The following is a 14,607-nucleotide window of genomic DNA, read 5'->3' on the forward strand; positions in this document are numbered from 1 at the left end:
TGGAACCTGCGAGAGTGTGGGGGAGGAGTGAACCTGTTCAGGGGCCTCTTGAACCCGCCTTCAGTCAGAACCTACCTCTTTGAGCCAGGGAGGGTAGCGGGTGGCTGGTAGTAGGGTCCCTTTAGCAACTTATTTGACAGACAGTAACTATTTCCCTCTCCCCCCCACGAAACCCTAAAACAAAACCTAGCGTATTTAACATTTATCTAATCTTCCAATAGGGTTTGGCGTTGTTGTCAGCCTCGGGGAGAGAGATTGGACAAATATTCTCCAAGAGGAGGAGGGCGACTCCAAGGACTTTCCCCATCAACTGCTTTTGGGGTTTCTCCACAACTTGGAAGAGTGACCCTTTTCCTGTTGTGTTGCGTGTGTGTGCTTATTCCTAGTGCTGCAACTGCTGTCCCGTAGTGACTCTGAGTTGTCCTTTCTCGCGAACTAGCTAGCAATGGCTAGTGAAGACAATAATGTCCCTTCCCCGCCACCAACAGGTGATGACGGGGGAGGTGGAGGGAAAGAAGAAACCTCTGCTGAAGAGGGTGCATTGTCCCTGAAACCAGGGCTCCCCATCAGGGGCATCAGAATGAAATTTGCCGTGTTGACGGGGTTGGTTGAAGTTGGAGAAGTATCCAATAGGGATATTGTAGAAACTGTCTTTAACCTGGTAAGTAAATACCTATTTTGTAAGCATATATTCTTATGAGTGGGTTGGGGAACTAGACGTTGAAGCTGGAGCCATGTGCTTGATTCAGACTGATGATGGCTTTTTCCATGGATAGAAGCACAAAATTCTGCTGACCTAAATGAAAGAATTTTTTGTATTTTTCAATTTAAGAGGAATTATGTAAATGTAGGTGCTTCAGGTTTTGTGGAACTGAACCGGTACCGCTTTTGTGCTAAGGAAATAAATTGTCGCTTGGAAGTATTTTGTGGGGGTTCCAGTGGGGAAGTTTTATTATATAAACATTGTTTTTTCTTGGGATGTATGTAACTAAGTCTGCATTCCTCTTCAACATTTTAAAGATATTTTTGTCTTTTTTTGGACTTGAGAAATAAATGCCCTATGTACTTACTTACTCTTTTGAGTTGGCCTAGGTTGCATTTTGCTGTAAGTTTTGAACATGAAAGTTTTGTTCATAGATGAACAAAGATTTGTTCATGATGAGAGATTAATTTGCTACAAAGTCAGTATTTATATTTTGATCAGTTTTATTTTAGACATAATTAACAAAAATTGAATTTTGGAATGGATTTGGGTTACATCTTGTGAAAATTGAATGGCAGTTTGAAAAGAGGATTGTGGCAGAATCAGTCTAACCAAATCTATTTCTTTAGTAAATGCATGTCTAACTATAAGGCATATTTGGTCTTTGGAAGCTGCTGGTTATACTCAGAACTTTGTTATTTTTGAAAGGTGGATATGCAATACTTTTTCTCTACTCCATTCTTAAAAATGGTTATTTCTAATGGGGGTGTTTTAGATTTCTGTACTGCAACTTCTGTTGCCCATCAGTTTATGGAATTAAAAGTAAGTTTGGCCTTAAAAATACTTCCACCTCTTCTGCCTACTTACCTGTGTTAGGAAGATAACGGATTGGAACAAATATGAATGTATAATGCTGTAATAACTATTTAGTACTCTTCCCTTTTGCTTCTGTGTTTTCAAGATTAGGCTTGTTTTACTCCAGGGCAGTTAATTGTTTCCTTAACTAGACCTTTACTAATAGTCTGGTCACCTGCAGTACAACTTCTAGAATGAGAAAGGAGCTAAATGAAATTCACTTACTTTTGGAGTATAAAAACTCCAATAGGGGATTTCTCTACCATTTTGTTTGTTTATTTAGAAAGAACAGACACATATATACACATTTTAAAAAACCTATATATTATGGAAATGTTCACATATATACAAAAACAGGATAGTTCTCTAGTATCCATTATCCAGTTTTAACAATTACTAAACTTTGGGGATCTAGTGTGTTTGTGGTCTTTAGAAGTTTGTAAGTCTCAAGGAGATAAATGGTAAATTGATTCATTCCTTTACCTCAAAATAGACTTGAAAATAGACTTTTTTTTAAGATTTCTTTTTCTGTTTCTAAACGTCATGTTCCTTGGATGACAGACAGAAATCTGTGGTAGTGATATAGCCCATAATTAGTTGTTTGTGTATGAAATACAACATTCTTCTGGCAGAAAGAGGATTCCAACTCCTTTAGAATGCCCTGTGTGAAGGTGGATCACCAAATATGAGTCATCTGCATTTTATTAAGGAAAATCCAAATCCTGAAGGAATGGTTTGCTTATATGCTGTCTATAATTGTAGGCCTGTTAGAGATACAAGATTATTGGTTAAATTCTGCACAGCTGTATGTTTTCAGAGTAATAGGTGTCCCTTATAAAGGAGAGGGAAACTCTGTTCAGTTACACCTCTTCTTTACTTACGGTCATTCTCTTCTTATGTAGAGCACAGAATTAGATTAGTTCCTCCCTTTTCCATTCTACCTTACAGTACTTTACATGTTCCTTCATGGATATGTATGGTCTTGGCTAGTCTTTAGAAAATCTTGAGAACTGAAGTTTTGGGAATCTGATAAGCTAGTCCATCTCAACATTGTTAGTTCTACAGCACCTAAATATTTCCTGATAGTTATCAGCTTTAATCTTAATTCTGCTTAAAGAAGGAAATATTAATAATCATGATTTTACAAACGTTATGATGTTTATTATTTGCCAGGCAGTGGGTCAAGTGATTTACATATGTTTTTAAATTCTTTGAACAACTGTTTAATATATATCTCATTTTATGGATGAGTAGACAGAGACACTGAAAGGTTGAGTAGATTGCCTACTATTTGGTGATTCTTAGAATGGCCACCTTTCTAGGAGTACATCTGTCTGTTGAGTTGATATAGAATTGTTTGCTTCTCTGAGCAGGTATTTATAGCTCAGGTATGACTTTCCTCATATAAGGACACCTAATATTAATGATGAACTCTCCATCAGTATAATTCATTTCTTCTTCTTCTTCTTCTTTTTTTTTTTTTTTTTTTAAGAGAGAATGAGCATGAGCTGGGGGGATGGAGAAGGGCAGAGGGAGAGGGAAGGAATCTTTAGCAGATTTACCTGACTTGGGGATTGATCTCATGACCCCGAGATCATCATGTGAGCCTAAGTCAATCCAAGGCTTAACTGACTGTGCCACACAGGTGCCCCCCATTTCTTCCTCTAACATTCCAATAGCTTTCACAAAACTGCTTTAAAGAGTAAAACAAAAAACAGCTTTAAAGCAAAAACATTTTTCTGGCCATTCAGTTGTTTCTTTACTTGGCATGCAGATGTAGAAAGTTTATCATTACACTTTTTATAGTCAGTATATTGGATTAAAATGTATAAAATTGTGAAAAACTAGAATACAGACAGAAGAATATGTAATATGTGTAAGTTATTAAGTCTTACAATGATATAAGCCCTGTGAGTCTGGCTTACTTAGCCCAGTATATTACCAGTATGACTGAATCCTTCCTTATGTGTGTTCTGCTTTATTCTACTATCTTCACTGAATTTTTCATTAGTAAGTTTAAACTACTATTTATAGCAATTATAAATTTTTCCTATTTTTGATGCATTTTGTTAAAATAGATCATGTCCTACTGATTGTTTTTTACTGATTACATGTTAGCTACTTAAAGTAATAATATCTGTGCTGTTAAAATTAATAACTTCCCTTTCCCTGGAGTTGTCCAAATTAGTGGTAGAGCCATACATTCAGAGATCTTTACAAAGTGCTCTCTCCTAAATTTGCTAATGTAGCTTGACCTTACTGTAACTTGACTAAAATTCCTTTGAAATTTACCACTGTTCTTATAATTTCTCTTGCAAATCTGTTTTAAAGGTTTTGATTAATAGTACACCTGTGTATTCAAGTGTTTCAAACTTCTAGGCAACTTTTACATTTTTCTAGTTGCAGCTTTAAACCATTTCATTTTTTCTTATCTGTGTGCTAAACTAATTTGTCAGACATTTGGACCCAGAAAAATTAAGGTATTGGCATGTTTTCAGAGACTTGCTGCTGAGTTTAACTTCCATCAGGCCTTTAAAGGTATTCAATTCAAGAAAAGTGTTTCCCATGGGCTAGTGACAAATACATGTTTTAATAAAACTTGTTTAAAAAGTATATTAATTTATTTAAAATGTTAAATCTTAAAAAGTGGAATATACTTTTTCATGACTCACTATATGTCATTTGATATAGGTCCTGCTAAAGATATTAATGGTGCAAACTTACAATAACTATAGGAGCTGAGCATATCACATAGAGGTTCCGTTTGTATTGACTGTCTGCAGAGGGTGTGCTTATAGACTTAGAAAGGCAGCTTCTGTTCCATTCTCGTTTGTTGTTGGACCATAGTAACATGGGCCCAAAGGTGTCATACCTTTTGATTTTCCAGGAAGAATTGGAAATTAATATTTAAAAAAATAACATTTTTAAATGTCCTATTAAAATAGTGCAAGCTACTGTGTGAGACATATAAAATTGCAGGTAGTTATTTTTCAAGCGTTTATATGAACATTTATTAGAAAGATAGTAACAAATTAGCAAGTTTAAAAGAATAAAAAAAAGATAATAGCACAAAATGCTTCTTAATGTTCTCCCCCAACCCCCATAAATTTGTACATCATGTTATAAGTAATAGGAAACTTGAACTGGTTTTAAACACAGTAAAAAGGATTTATAGGCTTATTTATCTCCAAGTCCAAAGGTAGGGCAAGACTTACGGTAATACAGTAATATTAAAGATCACTTTCTTTCCGTTTCGAAAGTTCTGCTTTCTTCAGTCTGTTGCTGTTCCTCTCATGATTGTAGGAAGGCTGCCAGTGGTGGTTGGGACCATATATATTTTTGTTCACATCTCTTGGGGGAGAGCCTCACTGTCCTAACATTCCAAATAAGGGTCTGGACCTGATTACTGAACGAGTGACTATGGTCATTGAAATGGTTAATTGGCTTAAGCAAACCGGGGCCAACTACTATACCTAAGGATGGGGTTAATTTTCTCTGAACTACGTGGCCTGTCTGGTGAGAGGTGGATACGCAAATAAAAATCTGGGCAAGAGATTGAAAGGGTAGGGGTGCCTGGGAGGCTCAGTTGGTTAAATGTCTGACTTTGGCTCAGGTCATATTCTTGGGGTCCTGGGGTGTAGCCCTGAGTCAGTCTCCATGCTGGGTGTAGAGCCTGGTTGGGATTCTTTCTTCCTCTGCCCCTTGGATGCTTGCATGCATGCACTCTCTCCCTCTCTCTCTCAAATAAAATCTTTAAAAAAAAATTGAAAGGGTAAATGAATAGTTGGATAAGCAACCGATAATGTCCACTATTCTTTTCAAAGGTATTTGTTTAAAGAGGAAAAAAGTCATTCATGAACTCAACATCCTATTGCGATTTTGAGCAAGTTTTAAAAAACTCTTTGTACCAAAGTTTTTCCTCTGTACAAGGGGGAAACTACACTTAGGATTATATGAATAAATACTTGTAAAACATTTAAAATAATGTGTGGCACATTGAGTGCTATTATAAGTATTTACTGTTATTTTAAGATCTGTAGTTTAGATAGTTAAATCATCATATTCCAACCTTACAATTTTTTGTTTCTATATAGCTGTTACCAGCCTTATTGGCTCTGCAGTATACTATGTACTCCTTCTGAATTTATTTAATAGTCATTGTGATTTTTCAGACTTGTTTTTAAGCGCTTTTGTTGAGGTGTAATTTATGTACCATAAAAAAATCACTTGTTTTTAGTAAACAATTTAGTGATTTTTATTAAGTTTACAGAGCTGTGCAGGCATTACCACAATCTAATTTTAGAACATTTACATCCTGTGTTCAAGATGTTTCATAGTTTTAGCTCTTGCATCTAGGCCTGTGATCCATTTTGAGTTGATTTTTAAAAAAGGTTTTATATGTTCAAGTAATCTTTATACCCAACATGGGGCTCAAACTCACCTCCTTGAGATCAAGAGTCCCACCCTCTGACTAAGCCAGACAGGTGCTCCCATTTTAAGTTGATTTTTGTATGTGACAGAATGAGATAGGGTCTAAATTCACCTTTTTGTATTTGGGTATTACCACTCTGTTGAAATAGGTATTCTTGCTGCTGAGTTTTGTCAAAAATTGGTTTACCATAAGTGTAAGGATTTATTTGGACTTTTTCCCTTTGATCTGTATTTCTGTTCTTTACCACAACCACTCTGTCTTAATTACTGTAGCTTTGTAGTAAGTTTTGAAATAGGGATGTGTGTCCTTTTTACTTATTTTTTTCAAGGTTGTTTTGGCTATTCTTGGTTCTTTGCATTTCTGCATTAGTTATAGGATCAGCTTGTCTGTTTCTGTGAAAAAGCAGGCTGGGATTTTGATGGGGAGGTGTTGAATCTATAGTTAACTTTGAAGAATATTGAGTTTTCCATCCCATGAATATGGACTTGTCTTTCCATTTCTTGTGGTTTTCCATAATTTCTTTAATCAATGTTTTATAGTTTTCACTGTAGGAGGAGATGAATTATTTGAGTAAAAAAAAAAATTTTTTTTTTTTTTTTTTTTTGCTATTGATGCTTCTTTAGGTAGCTTTGTGCATTGAAATTTCTAGACGGGAATAAATGGTTCAAAGTATATGAACATTTATGTAGGTCATGAATAGATATTGTTAGCTTGTTTATTAATGTTTACAATCAAAAGACATGTAGGTGAACTGATGAATTTTAAAAGCTTCATAGTTTCTTGGAAGTGATAGGTTTGATCATTTAAGTCCCTGCAGGTACCCATTCATGTTTCCATTAAAATTAGTTCATTTTAAATTGAGAAATCATTTGGAAAACTGAAAAATCAGAATTTTTCTTTTATTTGTGAATAGAGAAAGCTTTTTTTTTTCAAACTGACCTAGCCTAATTTATCTAGTATATCTAATTTTTATATTATAAAGTCTCTCTTTCCAAACATATATTCTTTAAAATAGTTTTAATAGGGGCGCCTGGGTGGCTCAGTGGGTTAAAGCCTCTGCCTTCTGCTCTGGTCATGATCCCAAGGTCTTGGGATCCAGCCCCACATTGGGCTCTCTGCTCTCCAGGGAGCCTGCTTCCTCCTCTCTCTCTTTCTGCCTGCCACTCTGCGGTCTCTGTCAAATAAATAAATAAAATCTTAAAAAAAAAAAAAAAGATTAAAAAAATAAAATAGTTTTAATAGTTTTTTTGTATATGTGAAAGAAAAGTATTCAGAATGCATTTTTGTTTTATATACTTAGTAAATTGTCTTATCTTTGTACCTCTAGAATTTTTTAGTGTTGGTACTTCAAAAATGTTTGTTAAATGGAAATTTTCTAATCTTATCATTGATAAATTATAATCATTAGAAACCCTAGTTTTTTGTTCTTTCCTGCAAAAGATATGTTGTTAAGACCTTAATCCATATTTCTTTCATTATTTCCTGACTATTTCTTATGAAGATAATTTTAAGGTAGCTTGAATTTTTCATTGTGAAATTTTGAGTTACCTCAATATCTGTTTAACCACTAAGAAATAATTTTGTTAGTTTATTTTCAGGATATTCTCTTATAACCTGCTTTAAAATAGTTTTTTCTTTTCTCTAGTATTATGTCATGTAATGGGATATATATATATACTCAGAGACCTACTTGTATTTAGTGAGTGTTTCTAGTGAGTCTTGACTTGAAAACTGTTGGGACAATACACAAAGTGAAAAACAAAGAAACAATAAAGAAGTGTAGAGAGTACATGAATTCTTTCTCATTTGCTAAACTAATTGCATCAAATACTACTCGTTTTAGATTTTAAAGGTGTTTTGTGTGTCTTTGTATATCTTTTCTGATATCTTTGTATATCTTTTCTCATGATTTAATTGGATTTGTATAAGGGTAATATATGCGACTGAAATGTGCTGTGTCAAGTACAGAATGTCTTGATGGAGTTTGTGGAAGTTTGCATATTAGGGATTTTGTAGTGCAGATTCTTACTATGGGTGGGAAATTGGACACCAAATGACTTTTAAGGTTATATAACTATCTGATGTTCATGCTCTAGTTTTTGTTAGAAATTGCATCTGGGTGTTTGCATTTATTTCCCACACTTCTTTTTACCAGAGTTATCAGTCTTTTAGTAATTCATATTCTAAAAAAATTATAGTTTTAGAGAGAGCTGAGAGGCTGGATTTTCCATGTATATTCTTAGAGAAAGATGAAAACTAATGAGGTCTCAATTATTGCTTGGGAACTGAAAAAAGATATTTTTTGTCTACTATCTTTATTCAACGAATACTAACTTCATTGGTGTGGTATTTTTATAAGCTACAGTAAATCTTAGAAAGCTATGAGAATTTAAAGTAATTAGGCCTTTGATGAGGTGTTTGGATTTTGTTGTTTCTGGGTGAAAATACTTTTCTCATAAGGTAATATAAATATGTAATCTTTTAAAAATTCTATTTATTTATTTATTTTTTTATGACAGCATGTGTGTGGGGGATGAGTGGCAGAGGGAGAGGTAGAGAATCCCAGGTGGACTTCGTGCTGAGCCAGTCCTATGCGGGGCTTGATCTCATGATTCTGTGATCAGACCTGAGCCAAAATCAAGAGTTGCATGCTTAAAGGACTGGGCCACCCAGGCACCCAATACAAGTATTTTATATCTAGTTGAATCTAGATATAAAATACTTGTATAATATATAATAAATACAACTATTTATATGTAGTTGAATCTAGTCTTCATGATCTTTGGGCTTTAGTATCTTGAATAAAATTATTATATTTCAGAGCTTATAGATAGCATTTGTATATGAAGATGTTTTAACACGAAGCTTTTTTAAAAAAAGTGTTGGTTTTATGTTAATACATCAAACTTAAAAAAACAGTCCTGATAATAATATGATAGTTAATCAGTTTCAAATGGGTTCCAGCAAATCTAGGGGTGCCTGGCTGGCTCAGTTGGAAGAACTTGCGATTCTTGATCGTGGGATTGTGAGTTTGGTTCCCACACTGGGAACAAACAAAAACCCAAATCTTTTTTTGAAACGAAGTAGGCATGGATTTAAGAGACTGATTGGTATATGAAATGCGGGAAAAATTTTAATTATTAAAGAAAATTGTATAACGGTATTATAAAATGATTAACATTATCACCAACTTATTTTCTTATATCAAATTTCTATGAAATTAATAGACATAAAGCAGACACTAAATCCACGACATTTTATTTCATTTTTTTTAAAGATTTTACTTATTTATTTGACAGAGAGAGAGAGAGATCACAAGTAGGCAGAGGCAGGCAGAGAGAGGGGGTGAAGCAGGCTCCCCACTGAGCAGAGAGCCTGATGTGGGGTTCGATCCCAGGACCCTGAGATCATGACCCAAGCCGAAGGCAGCGGCTCAACCCACTGAGCCACCCAGACGCCCCATAAATCCACAACATTTTAGAATAATGTTCCTTACTATAGGTGTCTGTGGATGGGCAAGGGGAGTGCCAGTGGTCAGAAGTGTGAGTGGGTAATTTTGTTAGTTTACTAAAACATTAGGTAGATTTATGGTTCTTAATCTATTTTTAAAGATTCTTTGGGTTCCTAGTTTTTATTTTTGGTGTTGGTGAGATGATCTGTGGCTCTTGAAATAGGGGGAACATATGTTGATAATTGATATGTTTTTGAATTGAAATTAATGTTATTTTGAGTTATAATAGATAATAGCAATATTTAAGACTAACTGAGCGTGCCAGGTTCTGTGCGCTGTATTAACCCAGTTTAATTCCTATATTTCACACAGTTAGGCAGGTATTACGTGTTTCTGCCAAAATACCTTGTGTTCTGCAAAAGTGGACTAAATGATAGGATTTATGGGTGAAAAATAGGATTGGTGTGTGCCATTCAAAATCTGTGGCTCCTTGTGACCAGAATACTAAAAAAATCAATGATAATCCTGATGAAAATATTAGGAACATTAAATCTCTGCTGTATGGCTTCCCTTATTAATTCATTGTTTTAATACAGTGAGAAATATCTTTGTAGTTTTTTCTTTTGTACTTGCAGATTGTTGGATACTGAACATTGTAGAAAAAGTATACTAGTTCTTGAAGTTATTAAAACAGGTACTATTTGTGTTAAAGGAAAGCAGTTCTGCAAATTTTTAGGTTTTCATAAGATCTTTACATATTTCCAAGTATTTCTTTTTAATTCTGTTGGAAAAAATTACATATAAACCAAGATCACATCCACACTTTTCCTACATTATTCTACTCTTTAACAATCCTGTAGGAGGTAATGCAAGACAAAGATGTAAGTTACAGCAGAACAGACTGTGCTATTAGAATATTCACTTTATAAATGGTGAAACTGAGATAGTATAAGTAGCTAGCTCAAGTCACTGAGCAAGTAATATTGCTGAGATTCAAGCTCAGGGAATCCACAACCTGAGCTCTTAAGCTGTATATGGTTTATAATTACAAAAAACCTTAAATGTAAGAAAGTGGCTTAAGGCATCTTTCAATTGTGTAATTGAATAATAACTCTGGGAAAGTATCTAGATTGTTTAGGAGCTGCCTAACATAGTCAAGATTGTCTTGTGGAAGGTAGGTCCCCCCACCCTACTTTATTTTTTAATTTTTTAAATATATATATATATATATATATATATATATATATATATATATTTTTTTTTTTTTTTTTTTATTTGACAAACTGAGATCACAAGTAGTCAGAAAGGCTGGCAGAGAGAGAGGAGGAAGGAGGCTCCCTGCTGAGCAGAGAGCCTGATGGGAAGGCTGGATCCCAGGACCCTGGGATCATGACCTGAGCCGAAGAAGCTTTAACCCACTGAGCCACCCACGCGCCCCCCGTCCCACTTTAAATACCAAAAATGCATGTTAAGAAAAGAGAGGTTTTAGTGAATTGTTATTTTTATTTCAATTAATTATGTTTTTTTTGAATGTGATTTTTGAATTGGTTGGAATTAGTGACATAGCTAATCATTATGCAAGATATTGGAATTTGCTTTTTTACATTCATGGTTAAGATTTAGTTAACTTAGGGGTGCCTGGGTGGGTTAGTTAGCCAGTTAATGCCAGGGTGCTCCCTGCTCAGTGTGGAGCCTGCTTCTCCCTCTCCCTCTGCCTCTCTCCTTCTCCCCGCTTGTGCTCTCTCTCTCGCTTATGTGTACTCTGTCTCTCAAACAAAAAAAATCTTAAAAAAAAAAGAAGGGGGGGGCCTTGGGTGGCTCAGTGGGTTAAAGCCTCTTCAGCTTAGGTCATGATCCCAGGGTCCTAGGATCAAGCCAGTATCCGTGCTCTCTGCTCAGCAGGGAGCCTGCTTTCTCCTCTCTCTCTGCCTCTCTGTCTACTTGTGATCTTTATCTGTCAAATAAATAAATAAATAAATAAATCTTTAACAAAAAAAATAAGAGCCTACCTTCCAGCATTTAAATGGCCTTGTATATTGATCCTATCAGAAAGTAGGTTTTAAAAAATTTTTTGATTTTTTTTTTTTAATTATTTTTTAAGTAAACTCTACCCCAACGTGGGCTGTGAACTCTTGAGATCAAGAACCAGCCAGGTTCCCCAAGAGAGTGGGACTTAAATAATTTTTTTTGTGACTATATACTGATCACTGTGAATACATTAGTAGGAAAGGATAATGCTTTGTTTATCAGTTGCAGAAGGTAATACTAGTTTTTGTCTTTAGTTATTTGTCAGGATGTATTCATAGGCTTCTGATGTTTATCTGACCTTTCCTTGAAGTTGATTTGTTTTCATGATAGATTTACTTAATAAAGCATCATATACTCAAATTTATGGGACAAGATTATCCTTTCTTCCTATAAATTAAGTATACATTTAACTAGGGTTTAGCTTTTAAATTTTCAAATAAGACATTTATTTAAGAAGACAATTAACTATGAACATAATTTTACATGTTGCTATTTTGACTAGCTCTATCTCTTTTATGCTTTAAAAAAATGAAATTGCTTTCTTCTATGAAACATGTATCTGTTTTTAATCAGATCAGTTCATTCATTCATTCAGAGAATATTTGTGTAGCAGACATGGTATACCAGGCATGGTGTCAGGAGGGTGCTGGGAATAAAACAATGAATAAGAGAGGTATGGACTTCGCCCTCATGGAGTTTAAAGTGTCAATTCTTTGGCCTCTAGGTACCCTATTTCTCTAACTATGCATCTGTCCTTCAGTTAATTAGATTTATTTTCTGATACTTTACAAGTATACCCCATTCTTACTCCTGTGTCTGTTGAAAATTAGTCATCTTTGTGACCATTATATATTGACTACATTGATTAAATTATTAGGAGGTGGTGATGATGTCTGTCATATATCTTTTACTAAGAATTCTTTATCTTCTCTCCTTTTACCCATCTAAAACTTGTAGGAGAATAATCTAATGGTGGTATGTAAGTGAACTACAATGTGGTACTTAATTTCTGACCCTATTAGAACCCTACCTGGAATCGGGTGGCAGGGTGGCAGGGGAGGTGGAGAGAGGGAAGGATGCCATGTGGATAAATTTTTTTTTTTAAAGATTTTATTTATTTATTTGACAGAGAGAGATCACAAATAAGCAGAGAGCCAGGCAGAGAGAGGGGGAAGCAGGCTTCCCACCAATCGGAGAGCCCAACGCAGGGCCCGATCCCAGGACCCTGAAATCACGATGGAAGCGGAAGGCAGAGGTCCAACCTATTGGGCCACCCAGGCGCCACCATTTGGATGAAATTTTAATGTTCTTTATTGTTTTGCCAGTACATTTCTATTCTGACTTTTTTTGATAGAACCAAAGTTAGGGGTGCTTGGCTTATTCAGTTGGTGGTGCATGTGACTCTTAATCTTGGGGTCGTAGGTTTTTTTTTTTTTTTTTTTTTTTTAAAGATTTTATTTATTTATTTGTCAGAGAGAGAGAGAAAGCACAAGCAGGCAGAGTGGGAGGCAGGCTCCCCGCTGAGCAAGGAGCCCGATGTGGGACTTGATCCCAGGACTCTGGAATCATGACCTGAGCCAAAGGCAGAGGATTAACTGACTGAGCCACCCAGGCGTCCCGGGGTCGTAGGTTTGAGACCCATGTTGGATGTAGAGATTACTTTAAAAAAATCTTAAAAAAAAAAACCCCAAAACTGAATTTGCACTTCAGATTTTTAGTGATATTTAACAGTACCTTGGCTGTGATTTGGTTTCTTCTGTGATAATTCTGGGTCATTAATTTAAATGTTGGTGTTTAGAATATGATCTGGAATGCTGAATATTTCTGTGTATCTTTCTCTCTTCTACATCTTCAGTATACTGCACTAGTTCAGTACTTGTCACTTTTTTTCCTGTATAGTTGCATTAGTTTACTTGCTGGTTCCTGCTTCTCTAGTCTCTTCTTGTAAATATCTGCCCCAGCTCCTGGAGTATTTTATGTAAAGTTAAAATCTGATCATTTGATTTTTCCTTTCAAAATCTTTCTATAGTATTTCATTCTTTTCTGGGTAAAGGCCAAGTACCTTAATATGACAGATAAGTAATCTGGATCTTGGCTTATATCTTTCCATTACCTTCATCAAACTTTGTGCAGTATTGAACTTTGAGGCTTGAAAGTTAAGGCTCTCAAGTGACATGACATATTTCATTGATCGAGGGAAATCATATGGCCATGCTTGAGTTTCATAGGATGAAACTTCTTGCAGGCAGAGACACTGAATATTAGAGAACAGGAAGATTATATTCTTCATAGTTCTGAGATTTACTGATGTTTACTGAGTGGTTGGCTCATATGTATGTCCTGCATCTCACTCTGTTTCTTGGTTCTATTTCTGAAGTGTGTCCCTTTGTAGGTTTTTTTTTTTTTTTTTTAAATTTTTTGAGGGGCAGAGGGGCAGAGGAAGAGGGAGAGAGAATCTTAAGCAGGCTCCAGGCCCAACACATAGTCTGATGTGGGGCTTGATCTTTACAACCTTCAGATCATGACCTGAGCTGAAATCAAGTTTGATGCTTAACAGAGTGAGACACCCAGGTGCCCAGTAGTTCTTTTAGTGAGGGTCTTTGAGTGGTAAACTCATTATTTGGGTAGAAATTTCCTCGTATTTCCCTTGTTCTTGAATATAGTTTAGCTGGATGCAGAATTCTAGATGACAATAATTTTAATATTTTCTGTTCTCCATTTTAGTCTCTTATTGAAGTTGTCCCTGTTATAGTCTTAATTGCTTAACTTTACAGCTAATCTGTTTTTGTGGTTGTTTTTAAAGACTTTTTTCTTTGGTTTTAGGGTTCTAATAGTTTCACCATAACTTATCTATTGGTGATTGTGCTTCCTAAATTTGAGAATTTGTGTTTTTCTGGGAGATTCTCACAAACAATGGCTTTTCTTCATATTATCTATTTTTTTTTTTAAGGAAGATTTTTAAAATTTATTTGAGAGAGAGTGAGAGCACAAGCAGGGGGGAGGGTGAGAGGGAAAGGGAAAAGCAGACTCCTGTTGAGCTGGGAGCCCAATTCTAGGTTTGATCCCAGGACCACAGGATGATGACCTGAGCCAAAGGCAGCTGCTTAACCGACAGGTGCCCTATTTAGTTTATTTGTA

General features: G+C 35.3%; 1 protein-coding gene across 2 annotated transcripts in view; it reads left to right on the forward strand.

Annotated features, from left to right (window-relative positions):
* Nucleotides 1–14,607, forward strand: part of LRBA (LPS responsive beige-like anchor protein) — a 730,800-nt gene that overhangs the window by 2,303 nt on the left and 713,890 nt on the right. For both annotated transcript variants that reach the window (XM_082728100.1, XM_082728101.1), the window contains exon 2: nucleotides 222–661. In XM_082728100.1, coding sequence (XP_082584226.1) covers nucleotides 446–661 — 216 coding nt within the window. In that variant the 5' untranslated portion in view covers nucleotides 222–445. The remainder of the gene's footprint in view (nucleotides 1–221; nucleotides 662–14,607) is intronic.

The sequence above is a fragment of the Mustela nivalis genome (assembly GCF_964662115.1).
Source record: "Mustela nivalis genome assembly, chromosome: 4".
In the NCBI taxonomy this organism is placed as follows: Eukaryota; Metazoa; Chordata; class Mammalia; order Carnivora; family Mustelidae; genus Mustela; species Mustela nivalis.